Here is a 21,914-nt window from a genome sequence, read left to right on the forward strand (position 1 = left end):
AATTAGATGATAACCAGAGTTTGAGTTAGCAATAAGCAGCAATGCAAGTAAAATAAAATACCTGGTTTGGATACTTGTTTTTTATTATCCCTTCCCTCTAAAACTAGGTTTGTACTAATTGGAGGACTAGATATGCTAGTCTGCTTTTCTTCTGGCATAAGGCAAATCCTTGTAGCCTGTTGGAGTAATAGGAAATTAGCTCCTTTCTTCATAAGGCTTGGAAAAGAGCCGTGGCTTACAAAACAATTTAGAAAAGGATATAGCTTTATAGTCCTCTAATCCCCAGCTATCCAAAGCATCTCTTCAGCTGTTTAAGAGATTCTCACAGTTCTCACACTGGACTTGTTCCTGCTAACCTGAAGAAGAGTAAAGCAGTCTGCAGAGTCTGCTCTGTGGCAGTCTTCTCAAACTCTAGATTTCCTCAATGAAATTAACTCATTTGTTATAATAGGCACATGGTTTTCTTGAGCTAGTGTTCTTACTGTTAAGCTTTAGGGCCATTTAATACCATGTTTGTGAACATTTCATTACTTGACTAAGCTTGGACATGGGATCAAGCATCACAAACTAGAATTGTACATCTTATTGAATAGAAGCCCACACAATGACAGATTATGATCAGAAGTTATCTTTCCTTGACTGTCTCAGCAGCAATTTGCTGATGAGTTGTCCTGATCAACTTTTAAAGCAGAAGATATCAATAAAAATAAAGATATTTTAAAATTGTAGTCATAAAGTCTGTGGTGTTGTTTGAGACCATTGTCATGAGCTAGTGTGAACAGCAACCTTACCAGCAGTTGAGCTACTAGCATGGGCCTGTGTGGGACAGGGTATGTCAGGACAAGGTATGCAGCTTGAAAGCAACTCAAGTCAGGTCTGTTTATCCACATGAGATGCATGTGAAGAAAGCATGGACAGGGGATCTCCTGCTCATGTTGTCTCTAGGATATGTAATTGCATGATTCAGCACCAGACTGCTCTGGTGCTGGAGTCCTCAGAGTTCAAGAGCAAATTCAGTTGAATCTTGTCTTATGTTTTAACATGCACTTAGTTGTATTATCACAAGATAACTTTTGTCTTCACAAAACAGAATACTTCTGTGTTTGTTTTTGTTTTTGTTTTTGTTTTGGTTGTTTTTGTTTTTGTTTTTTTCTTTCAAGATTGTGGAGACTTCCTTTGTAATGAAAAACCATGCTACTTAGCATGAATTGTAGTCTGATACCAGCACTATCCATTGCTGAGTTACAAACAAAACAAACAAATTCTACCAAGTTTAGTCTCTTCTGTATATGTATTTGCACAGAAATTCTGAATGAGTTCAGTGATAACTGTTCTTAACTAAGAGAAAAGTATTTAAAGGCAACTTTCTTAATACCTTCTCAGGACCATTTTGCTTACAAATGGTCCATGTTATGTTAAACAAGGGCATTTGAAAGAAATTATTATGGCCAGAGTTCAATAAAGAATGAATAGTTGTGCAAAGATTTCCCATGTCACTGAATGGTTTTCAGACTATTCTGCTGATAAAACATTGCTTTCTCCGGAGAGACTTCATAAATTGAACCAGGAGACAAAATATTTCAAGCACAGGTGCTTTTTCATAAATACAAGTGGGAATACTATTTCACTGTTTAGATCAAGGAAAACCATGGTGTTTGTTTTTTTTTTTTTTTTTTTTTTTTTTCTTTCTATAACTCAGTAAGGTGTAGTTCTCATTTTTTAGGCAGCTAGTTGATTATTCTTTGCCTTTCACTTCTTAAAGGAGAAAAATACATGCCTCAGATTTACATTTAGCTTAATGAAGCTAGGAGAGGGTTGTATAAAGAATAAAGTTACTTTGAGTGATTATTGATTTGTCCTATAATTACTTGCATATTTAACTCAAGATTCTTGCAGATTACTATTTCTCTTTTTAAAGCTTGAGTATGCTGTCCTGAGAAGTTAGTAATTTACTTCCTGAAGCTTTTTTGATACTGGATATTCCATTTCTTTAGTTCAGGAGCACAGAGAGTGAACCACTGGTGCAAATTCCAACATTGCAGTATCTACATGTATGTACTTTATTTGCATCTAGGTTTTTGTAGGTGGAGGTACAAATGACTCTGAGTTGTACTCATTCTGAGCTACTGGTTCAGTTATTGATGCCTAGAGTGGACAAGAAGAACTTTTGTGTGTTTTTGTTTGTTTGTTTGTTTGTTTTAAATACTGAACTTAGGGCATTTTTAAAGGAAAATTGCTAAAAAGAGGAATTTGTTTTTCAAATTTGCCCTGTGTTAATTTGCAAGCTAGGCCTGGTCTCAAGGACAAGATGTTGAAGCCTGGCATCTCACATAAAGAATAATTACAATATTGTTTGTTTAAAAGCCATGAGAAGTAGTGGTAGCTATAAATTACCCGTTATTTTACTATGTGAAATGATACCATTATTTTAATAATCTTGGACTAGTAATGTAAGGGAAAGTGCCTATAGGCTCAAATATAGTTATGTTATGCAGGAGTTAATTACATTATACACTGCATCAGTGAAACTTTGTGCAATGTTCTGTAGTTTTTTATTATTTTATTTTATTTTATTTTATTTTATTTTATTTTATTTATTTTATTTTCATATCCTGGTCTCATGTTACTTCTGGTAGGGAAAACATCTGGCTGAAAGGACATTCCATTTTTTTTTTTAATTTTGCTTTTTTTAGGCTGATGAGCAAGCCATGCTAGAAGATACACTGGTTGCACTGTTTGACTTGGAAAAAGTTACTTTTTACTTCAGACAATCAGAGCCAGAACCACTAGTTGCAAGTGAGTAATAATAATTAATATCTGGGTTTTACTGTTCAGAAACATTCTCTGTATTTCTAATATGTTTGTCTTTTAGAACACTACATCCCGTAGGAACTGTTATGTAATTTGGGATTATAGAGAATTAACTCTCCTAATATTCCAAGATTTCCTGAAATGCAGCTAACATCAGCCATGATGTAGAATCATTATCTGGTGGTGTTAGCAACCCAGCAGGGAAAAGTGTCTGCTTAACTGAAGTTTCCATTGGGGTTATATGACTGCATAAGTCCTTGGAAGATCAAGTTACTATTGAAGAGTTGCATATAAAAGAGGATTGAAGGCCATAATAAAGAAATGCAACTGAGATAAGGTGGAGAAATATTAAAACCATTTCTTTTTAATGTTACTTATCCCTTCTGAATGAAAAAGTATATCTTTGAAGAGTTCCTTAAAAAGAGGTAGCAAACACTGTTAGGGTAGCTTTAATTGTAGAAGAACGTTCCTCTGAGACCTGGTGGTGGAGACAGTCAGGGACATGAACTCCACCTTCTAATACTTGTCCAACTAGTAGGAAGGAACTGTCTTCACAGTCTGCTGTTTACACTATACCCTTCACTCTCTTCCAGCCACTTCTTTATTGTATGTTTTCAGCCAGTAGAGATTTTTCTGCAGTGAATTTTGTGTAGTGAGAAAAAAACAAACACATTTTTTCTCAAGTCTTGGAACTCCCCTGGGAAGGGAGGAAAGCACGTCTGCTTAACATCAAGCTTTTCTAAAACAATTCCCTTGCTGGATCAAGACCACACATAAGAGCACTTATGCAATAAACAAGACCAGAAGAAACAAAGCTCCTCCACAAAACTACTAGTGAGAGGTTGCCTGTGTTCTGGGGCATTCATAAGCACACCCATACCCATAGGGTGCTGACAAATTTGCACATGGAAGGCTGCTGGTCAGCTAGAAACTGGCCTATATGAGACCGTTTGTAAGTCAAGTAAGGATCCTGTTCAGCCTGTTTGTTTTAAAAGGAAGCCATGCCAAGCTGGGTAACAACATGGAACTGGAGTTATGGGAGAACTTTCTGATGGGGAGTTAACCATATACTTGTGTCATAAACTGTTCAAATTGCCGTGTCTCTTGACTGAAGTGTCTGTGCTAAAATAGAGATAAATGGAAAGCCCGTGTGTTCTAGGATTGTGATAAACTGTGTTTCCTTTTAGCTTAAGTGCTGCTGCCACAGTCATCCTGACTGTGGTTTCAGAAGACAAGGAACTTCCAAAGACTTTTTTTTTTCATTTATGATTCTGTATAATGATTGCAATACAAAATGTATTTTATTACCAAAGATAGTGAAAAATGTTCCTATAAAATATTTTCCATTTAGGTGCAAAGTAATTTATGCACACTATAAAAACTACATAAGATTATTAATGCAAATTGCTAAATGTTTTACTGTTTTCATCTTGGAGACTTATTCATGGAAATGATACTTAAACAGGAAATATGGAAAAAGACATAAACTGAATTAAATGGACTTCCTCTGAGAGATTTAGCTAAATGGAAAATTTCCATCAACTTTTGTTAATGATCATTCCACATTAAGCACTTTGCATAATACACAAAATGTGTGCTGGGGATTCCATGTAACTTCAAAATGATACTGTTGGTTGCACTGAACTCTACAGAAATTGACATATTATGACATTTAGTTTCACAAAGTGTAATGTAGTGCGTTCTTACAGTTTCTTATATTCTATCAAATTACAATTACAAACTTGTGCTCTATCCTACACAAATCTGAAGAGATGCTGACTCTGTGGAAAGGATAGCGGTATATGTCACACTGACCTTATACATCATGCACCCCAGGAAGGCATATGAAATATGGCTCTAGCCATCCTTCCAGTGGTTTCAAACCATGTGCTGCACACAGATGTTTCTTCAGATTTACAGAGAAATCAATGTAGGATGTTGCCAGCTTACATTATTTTCTTAATATTTTTGCTGTCATTGACAGGCAAAGGTGACAGCCACTGATTTATGTTGTTTTTCTACCTCCCGAAAATGGGTAGGCCAATAGTAACCGCAGCAACACTGAGTAAAATGTAAAATACTGCACATATTCATTTTATGACTGGGGAGATTTTATCTAATCATGTGAATTTTGGGTGCAGCAGTTTCTGGGAAAGGACATGTCATTGATTTTAATGAAATAGTAACACTGACTTTATTCTTAGATGTTCCAATCACATACCAAGCAGAAGGAAGCCGGCAAACTCTGAAGGTTTATTTCTACCTTGATAGTTACCATTTTGAACAGCTTCCTCAAAGACTGAAGAATGGAGGGGGGTTTAAAATCCACCCAGTACTTTTTTCACAAGGTAACTTGATTTTTTTTTTTTTTTTCCAATTCTTTCAAATAATAATTAAATCTCTAAAGCACATCTTACTCGCTCTAACTTTAATCCTTTGTAACTCTAAGCACATAATTCTTGTATTTAACTGAGTTGTTTAATATGGGCATTTACTGAGAATTTAGAATTAAACTGAATTTAAGAAATGCTGAGTGTTGTGGTGAAAAATAGACATACAGGTATGTATTTCTAATTTTATACTTGTTATGTGATTCCAACACCAAAAAATGAATGCTCTTTCATCAATGTTGTTTTGTTCTTTCGGTTATTAGTGGATGATAGTCAGATCATGAAACTTGCTTTTTGAAGTATTTTGCAATCCTAATACTATAGTAACCTTTTCCTGTTACTTCAAATGTACAGATTAAATTGTTATCCCCTGAGAATTATGTCTCTTTAATGAAGACTTAAATAACTTTTTCAGGCTTTTGTAGTTATGAGACTGCAAACATTACTGAAATGATGCATGGTGGCACTGATGCTCAGACTGTTCATAAATTGCAGGCAGCCTGCATTAGCTGCAGTGTCATTACAGTCATCAGGAACACGGAATTTGATTCACTGAAATGGTAAATGCGAGGTGCTGATTGTCTTGAGCTACCTTTCATTTCAGAAGGAGCTGACAGTACTCTGTAACTTGCAAAAGGCTTCCAGGGTCCATAAGGAACAGGCAGAAGACATACAAATGAAGATTTCAAGGAGGGTTGATAAGTTAGGAGGATGTAAAAGGAAATCATGAACAGTAAGATACATGAAGAGATAACAGAATTTACTGTAAATCTAACCCACACTTTTTTCTTCTTTTTTTTTAATAAGATCCCTGGAGCCTGACTTTTAAATAAACTAAAAAAGGAAACTTCACTGGATTTATTTTGAAGGGATTGAGTTCAGTCATAGAGGGAAATGAGAAAAATGAGCATCATAATCATTTCCGGAAAGCAGACAAAGACGCATATGGAAGAGAATAAAAAATACCTTGGTTCAGACAAAATCTTGGAAATACCTGTTCTTTTAGATTCACAGGACTGTGGACAGGGATTCAGTGTGCTTGAGACTTTCTTCTGCAGAATTTTTTTCCTTTGTTTCTAGAGTGCCCCAAATATTTGTGTCCTAGTATTAGAACCTTTGCAGTGAGCTAAAGCAAAAGGGCAAAGATTCATTGAAGTGTCACATCTGTTTAATAATTTTCAGTAATGGGAAAGTCTTCTTTCTTTCTGATACCAATTTTCTTTAATTATCAACTGTCTTCCATCAAAATAGTCCATTAGAATCCAAGAATTAGAAGTCCTGGATAAGAAATTAAATCCCACTGTTTAAATATATATATATATATATATGTATTTCCCATATATATTTCCCTTACTAATGAATGTATTGAGATTACAGTTTTTACTTCATTCCTGTAAGGTTTGGATGAGCTGCCATCAAACTAACTCAGTAGATCCCCATGTTTAACTGAAATTTATTAGCTTTGAGAAGAGAAATCTTTTGCAAGTTCCTCTGTGAAGTAAATTCTTGCTTTCCAACCTTAACACAGCTAAGCTATTTTCTGCCTAAAAAATACAATGGTTTATGATGCTTTCAATTGAACATTTAGAAAATAGTGTTCATGGAATAGTTTGTCAACAGAACAAGCTAGTCTCTGTGTTGTTCTATTCTGTGTTGCATAGTTCCATGCCTAAAATTAATCATGCCTATATATTTGCAGGATTGGGATTGCAGGCATTTTTATAGTTTTAAAGTGTTTATGCAGGCTATATTATGTATCTTTCCACTTGTAAGAATAGTTTTGGACAAACATATGCTTAAATACATACATTCAAAGGGTCCTGATTTACAGTATTGGGGTCTGAGAATGGATGGTCTCAGCCATTTGCTGAGGCGATCGGCTCCGGGGCAGACATGTTCTGCAGCGGAGCAGGGGACCGAGGCGGGCAGGGCTTTTTGTCCAGCATCGAGGCCACTCGGGGAAGCCGCCGGGACCCGGCACTCCTTGCGAGGGAGGCTGACGAGGCGCGGGCGGAGCCAGCAACGCCCCCTCCCAGGCTGTTTAAAAGTTGCCCCTAGGGAGCGCGAGCGACCAGGAGCGTGGCAAACAGGATGGGCAAACAGGGCGTGGCACGGCAGTTTGCGCGGCAGTTCGCGCGGGCAGGGCGAGCGGGGGGCCCATCGTCGCTCTGTTGCAGCTGCCTCTCCCTTCGGTGCTTGTAACCTGCTTGCGTAGAACCTGACCATGATATCGACCAGGCAGAAAAACGTGGCCTCCGCATCTCGTGCGGCATCTCCAGCCACGGTCACCAGTGTGGCTACTCAGACGGAGGGCTCGGGGAAACACGCAGCTGTCCAGGTCCTGGGCTGCAGAGTGTGCCCCAGCCTTCTGTCGGTCTCCGACAGCAGTGGTGGGTATGCCTGCGGGAGGTGTGCCCAGGTTGAAGAACTGCTCAGCCAGGTAGCGGAGCTCCGGGAGGAGGTGAACAGGCTCGGGAGCATCAGGGAATCAGAGAGGGAAATTGACTGGTGGAGGTGCACTCTACCCTCTCTGGGGCAGGCTCACGAGCCTGCCACAGCACGGGCGTCTCCTGTTATGCAGAAGACGGAGGTTCCCTCCTCCTGCCAGGCAGCGGGAGGAGACCTAGATCAAGGGGGGGAATGGAGGCAGGTGCCTATTCGGGGTGGTAGGCGAGCCCTCTCTCTGCCCACCTCACCTTCTCATCTACCCTTAAATAATCGATATGAAGGACTAGAACAAGACAATCTGAATGACAAAGTACATAAAAACTCGTCCCAGTTGGAGGGGGCGCCTAAGACAAGGCGACCTACACGTCGCATTGCCACATCATCCTTCAAAAAAGAAAGAAGGGCTATTGTTATGGGGGGCTCCCTTCTGAAAGGGACAGAGGGACCGATATGCCGACCGGACCCAACCCGCAGAGAAGTCTGTTGCCTCCCTGGGGCTCGGGTGAGAGACTTTGCCAAGAAAGTCAAGCGCCTGGTACGGCCCACTGACTACTACCCGCTACTGGCCTTTCAGGCTGGTAGCGATGAAGTAGCAACGAGAAGTCCGAAGGCGATCAAAAGAGACTTTAGGGATTTGGGGTGACTACTTAGAGGATCAGGGGCGCAGGTTGTGTTTGCCTCTGTCCTTCCGATAGGGGGGATCGAAGCTGAAAGGCGTGCTGTTCACATAAACTCGTGGCTTCGAGACTGGTGTGACCGGCAGAACTTTGGGTTCTTTGATCACGGGAAGGTCTATGCTATACCGGGCCTGATGGCACCGGATGGGATGCGCCTCTCTCAGAGAGGAGTAAGGATCTTTGGTCAGGAGTTGGCAGGGCTGATAGATAGGGCTTTAAACTAGAGTCGAAGGGGGAAGGGGCTAAAACCAGGCACGCCGGTGAAGACCTAAGGGATGGTACGCTAGAATCAGAGGGGCTGTGTGCCAGTGAGGTCCTTCGGTCAGATCCACAAGGTGCTGAGTGTAAGGAGACGCACCTGAAGTGCTTTTACACGAATGCATGCAGTATGAGGAATAAAATGGATGATCTAGAAGTCCTGGCCCAGTCCCGCAACTACGACATCATCGGCATAAGCGAAACCTGGTGGGATGAGTCCTGTGACTGGGGTGTTGCGATAGATGGTTACAGGCTCTTCAGGAGGGACAGGCAGGGTAGGCAAGGTGGTGGGGTGGCGATGTATGTGAAGCAGGGGCTGGACTGTGTGGAACTTCAGGTCGGCAATGGCAAAGTTGAGAGCCTCTGGGTAAGGATCAAGGGACGAACGAATAAAGGGGATGTCGTTGTGGGAGTCTATTACAGACCGCCTGGCCAGGACGATAGCGCCGATAAATTATTCTTTACAGAACTAAGAGAGGCCTCGAGATTAACTCCCCTTGTCCTTATGGGGGACTTCAACTTGCCAGACGTTAACTGGGAGTGCCACACAGCTGACACGAGCAAGTCCAGGAGGTTCATGAAGCACCTAGATGATAACTTCTTGGTGCAGGTGCTAACGGAGCCAACTAGGAAAGGTGCCCTCCTAGACCTGTTGCTAGAAAACAGAGAGGGTCTGGTGGGAGATGTGGTGATTGGTGGCCGCCTCGGTCATAGCGACCATGAAGTGGGTGAGTTCAAAATTTACGGTGACAGAAGGAAAAGTGCCACCAAAACCTCATCCCTAGATATGGGGAAAGCAGACTTCAGGCTGCTCGGGGAACCAGTCAGCAAGGTCCCCTGGGAAACTGCTCTTGAAGGCCTCGATGTCCACCAGTGCTGGTCATTCTTTAAGCGATGCCTCCTAGAAGCACAAGATCAGGCAATTCCTAAATATCGCAAGTCAGGCAGGCAGGGCAGGAGGCTGGCGTGGCTGACCAGGAACATTCTAATGGAGATTAAGCGGAAACAGAGAGTGTTTCGCTACTGGAAGGAGGGCCAGGTGTCATGGAAAGAATACAGGGATGCTGTTCGTGTTTGTAGGGAGAAAGTTCGTGTGGCCAAAGCACACCTAGAGTTGAAGCTGGCTGTGTCTGTGAGAGAAAATAAAAAGGGTTTTTTTAGATATGTGAATGGAAAAAGGAAAACTAAAGAATACATAGGGCTGCTCCTTGATAGGGAAGGTCTCCTCACAGACAATGACATAGACAAAGCAGAGATGCTTAGTGCCTTCTTTGCCTCTGTCTTTAATGCTGATGATGGGCTTCGGGACCCAGGGTGCCCTGAGCTGGAGGACCGGGGCGGTGGGGATGACAAACTCCCAACCGACCCTGAACGTGTGCGGGATTTGCTACTCCACCTGGATCCCTACAAGTCCATGGGTCCGGATGGGATTCATCCCCGGGTGCTGAAAGAGCTGGCGGACGTCATCGTGGAACCTCTCTCAATTATTTTTCAATGATCCTGGGAATTGGGAGAGGTCCCGGTAGACTGGAAGCTGGCAAATGTTGTGCTGATTTTCAAGAAGGGTCAGAAAGAAGACCCTAGCAATTACAGGCCTGTCAGTCTCACGTCAGTGCCTGGTAAAATCATGGAGAAGATGGTTCTCGAACTTATTGAGGCGCACCTGGGGGACAAAGCAGTCATTGGTCCCAGCCAGCATGGGTTTGTGAAGGGTAGGTCCTGCCTAACTAACCTGATTTCCTTTTATGATAAGATCACCCGTATGGTGGACCAAGGAAAACCAGCTGATGTGATTTTTTTGGACTTCAGCAAGGCTTTTGACACGGTTTCCCATAGGATTCTACTGGACAAAATGTCCACCCTACAGTTAAATAAAAACATCATACGATGGGTGAGCAATTGGCTAACGGGCAGGGCCCAAAGGGTTATGGTAAATGGGGCTGCGTCAGGCTGGCGGGCAGTCACCAGTGGGGTCCCTCAAGGCTCCATTTTAGGGCCGGTACTTTTCAATATTTTTATAAACGATCTGGATGTAGGAATAGAAGGTATTTTGAGCAAGTTTGCTGATGACACCAAACTTGGAGGAGTTGTGGACTCGAATGAGGGCGTAAAGGCCTTACAGAGGGATCTGGACAGGTTGGAGAGCTGGGCGATCACCAACCGCATGAAGTTCAATAAGAGCAAGTGCCGGGTCCTGCACCTGGGACGGGGAAACCCTGGCTGCATGTACAGACTGGGCGATGAGACACTGGAGAGCAGCCTAGAAGAGAGGGATCTGGGGGTCGTGGTAGACAGCAAGTTCAATATGAGCCAGCAGTGTGCCCTGGCAGCCAGGAGGGCCAACCGTGTCCTGGGGTGCATCAAGCACGGCATCGGTAGTAGGTCAAGGGAGGTGATTGTCCCGCTCTACTCTGCGCTGGTGCGGCCTCACCTTGAGTACTGTGTGCAGTTCTGGGCACCACAGTATAAAAAGGACATGAAACTCTTGGAGAGTGTCCAGAGGAGGGCTACGAAGATGGTGAAAGGCCTGGAGGGAAAGACGTATGAAGAACGGCTGAGGTCACTGGGCCTGTTCAGCCTGGAGAAGAGGAGGCTGAGGGGAGACCTCATCACAGTCTACAACTTCCTCGTAAGGGGGTGTCGAGAGGCAGGAGACCTTTTCTCCATTAACACCAGTGACAGGACCCGCGGGAACGGGGTTAAGCTGAGGCAGGGGAAATTTAGGCTTGACATCAGGAGGGGGTTCTTCACAGAGAGGGTGGTTGCACACTGGAACAGGCTCCCCAGGGAAGTGGTCACTGCACCGAGCCTGTCTGAATTTAAGAAGAGATTGGACTGTGCACTTAGTCACATGGTCTGAACTTTTGGGTAGACCTGTGCGGTGTCAAGAGTTGGACTTGATGATCCTTGAGGGTCCCTTCCAACTCAGGATATTCTATGATTCTATGATTTAATGTTGACAGCTCTTGGCATTCGGAATTCTCTATTTACTACATCAGAATTGTGATCTCAGCAATAAATAAGCTTAATTAAAAGATACTTTATTTAAAATTGAAATTCAATTTATTGAAAGTTTCTCTTTAGTCTTTTAATAATATAAGCTCTTTTTTTATGTTTTCATAGAATAATTGAATAATTCAGGTTGAAAGGGACCTTGGGAGTTCCTGAGGTCCTGGAGAACCTGCTCACAGAAGGGTCAGCTGTGAGGTCAGACCGGGTTGCGCAGGGTTTTTTCAAGTAAGATCTCTAAACAAGAACAGAGATTGAGCAGCCACTTGGGGAACGTGTTCCTCTATTTGCCCTTGTCATGGAAAAGTGTTTCCTTTCTATCCAGTTACAGCCTCTTTTGTTCCAATTTATGTCCGTAGCCTCTTGTTCTGCAACCTTGAACCTTTGTAAAGAGGTGTCTTTAGTGACTAGTCACTGTCTTCTTCTTGACCTCCTGTTAACTAAGTCTAGTTAGGTGGCATGTAGGTCACCAAAGCCATCAATTACAGGCTGAACAAGCTGAGGTTCCCTAGCCTCTCCTCATAATGTTTCAGGCCATGACCACCTTGGTGACACTCTATTGAACTCTCTCCAGTTGATCAACAGCTTTCTTGTATGATGGGGCCCAAAATTGGATGCAGTATTCGAGATGCTATCTAATGAATGTAAGTAAGTAAGTAAGGAAGGAAGGAAGGATAAGCACTTCTGTCAATCTACTGACTGTGCTTCTGTTAATACAATTCAGGATGCTCTTGGCCTTCTTTTTTTGCCAGGGCACACTGCAGACTCATGTTGAGTTTGCTGACTCCCAGGTTCTTCTGAGGCTCCATGCAGGACTTGACATTTGTCTTGTTCTGTTTCACATTGTTCCTGTTGGGCAACTCCTCCATCCTGTCTAGGTCTCCTTCTAGGTGGCCCTGCAATTGCATGTTACACTGCGTCCCCCACTTTGGTTTCAGCTAAAAACTTGACAGAAGTGCATTTGTCACCTCCTCCAGGTCAGTGAAGATAATGAACAATGTACATCATTATGGTGTCCTGCTTTTTAATGGGCCTCTTGATGCAGACTGTGTCCTGTTGCCTACTACACTCTGAGCCTTCCCATCCACCCATTTTTTTTTCCATTCATCTGTTCATCCAGACCATAAAATCCTAATATTGATTCACGAATACTATGGAAGATGTTTCACTTTGTAAGGAAAGCTTGCCTTACAAGAGAGCTTTCTAATACATTGAATAGCTAGAAATACATGAAATCCTTTAAAAAAATTGGAGAGTTAAAGTGTACACTATGATATTCCCTGCCAACAACCAGTAGCATGGTCCCCATAGCGCTGGTAGAAGCAGAACTGTGTGCCCCAGTCAGTCCTGAGAAGCAACTGTTTTCTCACGTGGGTGATCTAACTGGATAAATTGAAGTTTATTCAGGTAAAACAAGACATACAGATAGTCAGCTCTATGTGTGCACTAACCTGGTATTAGAGAGTTCTGTGGATATTTCTGCATTATTATTATTATTATTTTTTTGGTGGGATAAAGCATCAAGGAAGTTAAGAAGTCTTTCTGTTGAAATTTAATATTTTTGCACAGAAGCAGAATTACAAGCTTTGAAAACACCGAAGGGGAGTGCAATTTGCATGTTCTTTCACACTGAATGAATTATTTATTAGCTGGTCATATTAAGCAGTACAAGCAGAATTAATATTCTGTGTGCAGCTGAAGCTGTAAGACTACAGCATGCTTTCATCAGAGATCTGCTTATTGCATGCATTTTCTGATAGGGTGATGAATTCTTAGAATGAGTATGGATTATTAAAGTAGCAATGTTCCTAACTGTAAAATCTTTAATGCTCTTCTCCCAAAAATGTATATCACTAGGAGACTGTGTTTTGTGTTATAATAAAGTTAATCTCTTAACAAGCTCTTGTTATGTAGAGATCGTGATTTTTGAGGTTCAAATTTGTTTGAGACTTTTCAAACATTTGATGTGGCTTAGCTAAAGAAAAGATTGAACTTTGCTGAGTATCTAATTTAAAGGAGGGGTGGGGTGTTTTTGTTTGTGTTTGAAAAGTATTGAAAAACATGCTAAAATGGAAGGTTGTGCATTCCTTTTATGCTCCTTTTAATTTCTGTGTGATGATTGTATGAGTAGGACAGTGACCTGTACTGGAAATCTTCTTTTGGTTCCTGAATTCTTGTAGCAACATTCATCCTTGTCAAGTGAATACAACAAAGATGGACAAGGAGTCCATCTATAGAGACATACCTGATCCCTGCAAAGCAGCATATAGGGCATTTTCAGAGATCCAGAGAATTTTGCTTTACTTAATCCAGAAGAAGGCATTCAGATTATCAGTGGAAATATCTAGAGTCTGAAGTGTTCCATATCCCCTAATCAGACTTCATAAGAAGTTTTTAGGTCTCCCTCTGTGAAAGTGTACATTAATCCTTTCTTTCCTCTACTGCTCCCGCCCCCCCCCAGTATATATAATAGAACTAAAAAACACATTTACATGCAAGGGGCAGGAATACTTTAATTAGAGCAACAGAACTCACGCTATATTTTCCATGGGGCCAGAAATATAATTTTTGTTGTGAATGAAATCTTAAAAAGATCTGTATGAATTCAATGACATACAGAAACAGCTCAGCAATCCACAGGGATCTCAGCTTCAAGGTTTAAAAGTAATACAATAGTCTGTGAACAAAGCTACAAAGAATGTGAATACTAAATATTTAATACTGATTTTTCTCTTCTATGTTCTTCTTTCTCTTTTCATAGCATTGGAAAGCATGGAAGGATACTACTACAGAGACAGTGTTTCAGTAGAAGAATTTCAAGCTCAGATAAATGCAGCATCACTAGAAAAAGTAAAGCAGTATAACCAGAAACTACGGTGGGTAATAAACCAACTTTCCTGAGATTACCTTAGCAAGTTCGGCTTTTTGACTCAGTTTCTATGACACATATTTAAACTAAAGTGTATTGTATGGTGGTTGTTTTTGTTGCTTGATTGAAAAAGATCCAAGACTCATGGTTCTGACTTTTTTTTTTTTTTGATTTCTGCACTATTAAGATTACATTGGAAAAAAAAAAAAAAGTAAAATTATATTCTTTCCTAAATCATTTTCATGTGAAAATTATAGCTGCAAATGCCTCAGAGTTGCTTTACTAATGCATATAGTAACAGAATTGTCTACATGATCACAATTGGTGTACCAGAATCTCTAAATATTATGATCTGATTTTTTAGATCATATTTACGTGATTTCTACAGAATAGGGCTTATAAAATAGTGCTGTTTTCCTCAAAGGTGAATGTAGTTTTTTTTCCAGTACTAATGGGAATAAGAACATTTCTGGGTACTTGCATCAGCTTCATGTGTGGATTACAGAGTATGTACTTCCCAGTATAAGTAACGATTATGCAGGTGTGTATTTTAGTAAATAATTAATAAAGAAGTTGCACATAAAGACAGAATTTCTGGTGTACTGATCTATTAGTTACAAAGTAAAATGATGATATACCTAGATATACCTAATAATACCTAGATATATCTAATGATGATAAAATACCTAGACCACTCTTGCACCTCCTTGTATCTGTGGAAAACACCTGTTTAAATATATTTATATAAACAAATAGAACAAAAAAAGAGTAACATCACATCTTTTCACTTTTTAAATCCCTGAATTGGATGGAAATAGTACCATTTGGCTAGACATGTTAAAAACGACAGAGAATTGGAGCTAAAAAGAGATGAAGGACAGCAAAGAAAATGAAAGAGTAGGAAGGAGGATATTTAAGTATCCTAAGTGTATCTAGGTGGAGACAAGCATACAAGTGAAAGTCTCAATATTATTTTTCCAATTGCTTTACCTGTTGATCTACTCCTGTCTTTGGGATATTTTCTTCATGGATCTTGCAAATATATTTCTCTAATATTTTATCAGAGCAGTGGATTTCCTAAATTCTGCTTTAATCCAAACAATATTTTAGCAAAAACAATTTTAAAGCCAGTTGTATTCAGTGAGTACTGTATATTTACTTTCTTTGTTTCATCTGTGCCACTGGAATTCTATCCAATGGCAAATGTAGTATTTATTTATGTATTTATTTGTTTATTCTGTTTTCCAAGTTGTTTTTTTTTTTTTTTTTTTTTTTTTGGTTAGCACTTAATGTTTAGGAAAAAAAAAAGTTCCTCCTAAGTATTTTTTTCACAAATCTTATATGAAAATATGACAAATAGGTTTTTGAAAGCTGGTCATGGCAGTGTTTGGCGTAGATGAACTAGCATTGGAACGAGTTTTCTCTCAGATGTGCAAGGCGAAACTTTTTGCCATTTTTTAAGTAAATGAATAGGTCTGATTTGGCCCCCATAAAAATCCTAAAATTCTTCCTGACATTGTTTCAGTGTTCCTTGATCCTATTTACCATCACGTGTTCTGGTTAGGACCTTCATTCATTCTGTGGATCTAATGAGATATAGCACTGGTATTTTGACTCACAGGTATGACCAGTTGCTAACCTCCAAGGACTAGTTTTGCTAAAAGATACTATGAAAAAGTTAGCGTTCAACAAAAATTACCAATGGTTGCTCTGTCCAGACTAAAGAATAGGAAAAATACGGATTTGTTCCAGCCTTCTAATGTCTGATGAGAGCATTCAGTAATTGATCTTTGCATTTGTGTTCTGGTGAGCTCTACCAGTTGCTTAAATGAGGCACAAGCAGCTTCAGGAATTCACTGACATAATGTGAAGAAAAGAGGAAAAACAGAAAAGCAGATGCTTTGTTCTTGTTCTGCCATTTGCTAGCCTGTGTAGGTGTTTGGACAGGAGAATCTAATAAAGTAACTACAGCAGCAAAAGCTATTAACATTTGGATAATTGCTCCAAAGAAAAACATAAAAGTGAAATTGAATACTCCCTGGAAACATACGCATATGTAATAACACTGGATTAAACTCTTCATGTGGAAGAAATCCTCTATGTAGAACCACCTAATCAGTAATAAAACAAGTCATTCAAGACACACACAATCCATAAACCATTCTTTCTCTGTAGAAAAGGAATAGACTGCTGCTTCTGAAATGATCACCTGATGACCATTTTACAATCTTCATTGATACAGCAGCAGAAAGCAAATGGGGAGCAACAACAGAGGAAAAAGTAGTCAGTGGGAGAAGAGGAGGGAGTGGGAATGAAGCCACTGGTTGGTCATGACACTGCAGCAGAATCATCCATTGATGAGAATTCTTAATGCAAGTTCAGCTTCTCTTACCACAGACACGTTTGAATAATAGTATTCTCATAATGTGAACCAGAGGAGACCATTTTAGTTGTGTATGGTCCCACTGGCAATGAAACGTTAGCCTGACTTGTGATGGCTTCAAGTGGGACAACAAAATTAATAAATGTGAGGTACCCTTGCTTAGATAATTCTTAAATTGTAAGTCAAGACTTGTTAAGAATGAGTACATAAAACATTTTTGAGGAGTGCAATGCTTTTTTTTTTTTGGTGTGTGGGGGGGTGGAATTTATACTAATGAACACATTAGAATTCATTTACAAATTATTTATTTGAATGAATTAAGAGATACAGTAGTAGATGGAAGTAGTAGTGGAAAAAGGATAGCCTTTATCCTTTAAGTAAAAAACCCCTGAATCTTAGCTATTCTTGTAAAAATCATTATTTACTAAGGAACTGCGACCAGCTTTTCCACAGTATCAGAAGTGAAATAATAAATCCAGGTGCAAAGTTGTCCTCCTTGACACCCACTTGAGCAGTCATAAGAACTTCTCTTCGTGGTTCTTGCTTTGGGGCTTTTGAAAGTACTACCTGAACTACAAAATATTAATTGTAAGGTTATCATTTTTATGAAAATGCATGAAAGTTGAAAACCAGTTTTGGAATTTGATACATACAGAATGAAGAGAACATTCTTCCATCTTCTTTAACTTACTTAACCCTAGCTACTTGAATCTAATCAATTATATAGGGGAATTTTCATTCTAAGGACAGCTAAGAGTTGATTTTTTCTACAGTTCCTGAGGCCCCTGCAATATGTAGGAAGTCCTTTTTCTGAATATGATGTTATATTAGAAACAAAACAGTTTATGAAATTTCTGAAACTGCAGGGAAATTTTCAGCATCTGGCCCATGATTATTCTTAATGGTGCTGGATTTCTTTTTCACGGTCAGCTAGATTGCATTTATTTTTATATTTCACCTTTTCTGCTTCTCTGACACTCATAAGGAAAAAAAGGCTATACTCAAATTGTATTTGCAAGTTATGCTGATGCTGGTAAGTGCCAACATTGTAAATTTAACCTTATTAAACCGTTTGCTAATGGGGAAACATGCAGTACAACCAAGTGAAAGTAATTAAGTCAGCAAAGATTTTTAAAGATCTTTATTACTGTGTGTTTGATAGCTCTACAGTTGTCTTCTAATTTAGAAGAGGACTGGAAAGAACCTGTGCATCTGACCTGTACAGAGGCTGACGTTAACTGGCTGTGTTCTGCATTCTCCCACCTTCTCTTGCTGTCCTTCATCTTTCTCCTTTGCTACTACCTGTCATTCAGATAGCTTTTTTTTTTTTTTTTTTTTTTTTCCATCTTGAATAAGTCATTTTGCTTTTACAGATATGAGAGACCATTTCTCTTCAGCAGGGAACAATGAACAATGGTATTTGAATTCATAACTACAACAAATGCTGATAGGAATAACGATAATTCATGAGTGCAATATAATTACTTGGACTGCTTGGTTGGGTTAAATCTTCCAATGCACATCTTGAATCATACATGACTGTAAAAGCATGAGGGAAAGCTTAATTTATCATTTTTGAAATATTACTCTTTTAAGAATTATTTAATTAAAATACATTATGTCCTATGAATATGATTTTTATTTTTGGTAAAGGTCTCTTTCCTGCATGGTATGATTCATTATGGTATTTATTACTACATTGCATAGAAATAAATCATATAGTCATTACTGGGACCAAAGGTTTGGTTACAATGCAGACCTGTTAGAAGCTGGGACAAACCTGACATAGAGGTCAGCTGAATGGCCATAACTCAGCCAATCTTTGGACTGAGTAGTGACTTTAAGATATAACCCTTAGTTGGATAGGAGAACTGTTTTTACCCTTGTAAGAATCAGGTTTTAGATTACCTTACTAGAGTAAGTAAGATGGTTTTAGAATGGACATTGATGAGTATAGGAATGAGAACTGAGAAAATGTTTGTTTGAGGTGTCAGAGGTTTGAGCTTGATGGCCTAGGATGGGCCTTCCAATAGTAAGGAAGCTTGCTCTTCCAGTCTTTCCTTTTTCATAAATATTTAACATTTTTTATCAGGCAGATCAGATTTATTTTTTCTTTCATTGTAAATGATTTTCTGAGAAAAATGTATGTCCCTCCTTCAACTTTCCATTAAAATGTACCTTTCCACAGGTACTCTTGGTCAGCTTCTTAATCAGAGAAGTCCAGGAACATCTGTTCTTAAGAGCTTTTTCTGGGCCAGGTCTGTGCACACGAGTGATGTGTATAAAAGATGGAAGGGATGCTGCGGGCACAAATCGTTCAGGGGGGTGCAGGGCTGTGGCTATACCAAGTACGTTAGATGGCTGCAGTATGCTCCACTGCATGATGTTGATACCAAGAGCAAACCATAGTGGAATTTATGTGCCTTGTCACTATACTCATTTGGGTTCTGAACTGTCTATGCAGCTAATTTTTAGCTGATGAGAAATTAGTGCAATCATTGGCTGTTAGACACATTAAAATGTCTATTAATCTTTAGCGCCTATACTTACATTTAGATATCTAACCACTTTTAAGATTTGGTTCCCAATAATGTGGTGGCTTGAATTGGGAAGATTGAGAGAGGAATGATCAAGGGAATATATGAAGGTGACGTTCTGCCTTCTTTTATTTTATCCTTTCTTTTATGCCCAGCATGGCACTTTCTCGTGACATCACTGACTATATGATGACCCAGTTCTTCACTCCAAAGATAAGACCGTGCTGCAGGAAAGGCAGCTGAGGATTGCTATCCATCCTCACCACTGGTGTGGGTGATAATTACCACTGTGTAGTAATTAACTTGCCTGTGCATCAATAGACAAAAAAGGCGTGAAAAAAAGCATTCTTTCCTTCCTGCCTACCATTTTGTGTGATTTGGAACTATTCTTTGAAGTCAGCTGTGTCCAGCATTATTGGCAGTTACTTTTGTGGCCTGCTGTACAGCCGTAACAGAAGAAAAAGTTAAAGCAAGCAGTAAAGGGAAAAGACCTTTTTTTCTTCTTTATCCTATGTTACTGCTCTCTTTGATATAATTTTAGGAGGTAAATGAAAGTCTTACGCTAAGGAAGCAATTATAATCAGTGAATCTAATGACAAATGATTTAGCTAACTACCCTCATTACATTGAACATCTGATTACATTGAGCGTAATATTTGTCATTTTAAAGTGTTTCATTTACAATGTAACTTCAAACAATTTCTTTTTCTAAAGCCTCCTGTACCTATTTTATGGCATAAATTGCCTTCCACCGAATGACGGCAAATTTAATTTAATCCTTTATTCAGGGATATCTTGTTATAATCCATAAGATTTTAATATATATATATTTAATTATTTTCTAAAGACAAAGAAACTATTTCTGCCCCTAGAATTTCTGTGGACATGGAACAAAATATGTCTGTGGAACATAACTTCTTTTTATTTATATGTGCATATATGCTGAGTATATGCACTCAGCAGCTTCTCAAGCTGCAGGGTTCTTGGCAAGATGATGTTTTCTGTATGCTGTATAATTTAGTCAAGGCAGAAAATAGACGTGATGGTGCTCATGGCTTCAGGCTGAACTAAAATTCTCTAATAGTTACTTTGGTAAAAATGACAAAAAGGACATACCCAATTAGAGACAGTTAATTACAGTGAGAGAAAGGGTTTGTTTCTGGAACGAGCTTACAGATTCTCAAGACCATGCCTGCATTATCACAAAGACAAGATCATATATCAAACCCTGTAGGTAATGCATTAAAACCCATCACAAAACTGGCAGATTTCTTCACCCCCTGTTTCCAGTGGAGAGCTTCTCCAAACCAAATTGCTCATGCAGTTAGGAAGCTTATGTTGTTAGGAAGCTTTGTTGTCATCCCACTATTGTCCTTTGATTTTAGTCTTTCTCTCCTTTTGCCAATGTTTATCTGGTTTGCTCATTTACAATTTTAGTTATAGCCATCAAATTCAGAAAATAGTAACCTGAGAAGATTTACATGTTTCAGAGAGTGACTGCATTAAAATATTCTCTTTTTAGTTCAGTGGGATATTTATGAAGTAGGTGAAATACTATTTTCTGGATTTTAATACTAGGTATTTGGTATATTGCATTGTGTTTAAAAATGCAACAGTAAAACTAGAGTGCAATGCTATATACACTAATTTATCATGTAGTTTATATGACTATAAAAAGTGGAAAACTGATGCCTCTTAGAATTTTAAGATGTGGTTCTAAATGAACTAGATGTTTGTGGCTGAGCTCTCTCTAAATGCAAAATCGTTATGAAGGAAAGATTGAAAATTAAGCATTCACTCTGAAGGACATAACAAGGAAATAATAGCTAAATTTGTCTCCTGACAAACATAATGAGAAACATTTTAGGTAGAACAGAAATTGAGATTCATTGCATCTAAGTGAAGCAAGACCAGAGTGAATAGAAAGATGCTGGACAAAGTAAATTAAATTGTCTTGCTGTTTTAAAAGATACACTCAGCTGGCTTGAATTTAGATATGTGTTTTTTTTCTCTTCCAGATATATACTCTTTGTGTGAGTGTAAATTCATTGTATCTTCAGACTTTTTACAAAGTATGATCAGTATTTATTATATGTAATGTTCTGAAATTGAAAATTATGCATCTTGACAGATTACAGTAAAAAAACACAATGACCACATACACTGAGTCTTTGCTCACTGAGGTGGACATCTTGTTCATTCTGTTTTCTTTATCCTCTGCAAAAGTAGAGAAAGTGTATCTGCAGTGGTCAGAGGTGAAGCTTTTTCTTTCACTTCTGGTTACTGATATGAATCCAAGCCTACAGCTGTAATAGAAATGCTGACCATCCTATGACTATGTGTCCTGTTATCATTTTAACAGTATATTCCATGTCTGGAATATTGTGAGCCAATAAGGGGAAATATACTCTGTGATAGGCAAATGTGGAAACAATTAGTAAGTACTAATGTGTTCAGTGTGGAATTGGCAGTTAGGATAATTGGCAGTTGGGAGAGGCAGAAAGGCAGCTGTAAGTGGTTTGTGGCCCAAGA

At 39.3% G+C, this 21,914-nt stretch overlaps 1 protein-coding gene across 1 annotated transcript in view; it reads left to right on the plus strand.

The window, feature by feature from the left end:
* The window catches only part of PREX2 (phosphatidylinositol-3,4,5-trisphosphate dependent Rac exchange factor 2), a 183,181-nt gene that overhangs the window by 126,392 nt on the left and 34,875 nt on the right, over positions 1 to 21,914 (plus strand). Inside the window, exons 34-36 of the mRNA XM_084512072.1 lie at positions 2,694 to 2,796; positions 5,016 to 5,159; positions 14,355 to 14,469. Coding sequence (XP_084368198.1) covers positions 2,694 to 2,796; positions 5,016 to 5,159; positions 14,355 to 14,469 — 362 coding nt within the window. The remainder of the gene's footprint in view (positions 1 to 2,693; positions 2,797 to 5,015; positions 5,160 to 14,354; positions 14,470 to 21,914) is intronic.

Source organism: Aythya ferina (assembly GCF_964211825.1).
Source record: "Aythya ferina genome assembly, chromosome: 2".
NCBI classification, from domain to species: domain Eukaryota; kingdom Metazoa; phylum Chordata; class Aves; order Anseriformes; family Anatidae; genus Aythya; species Aythya ferina.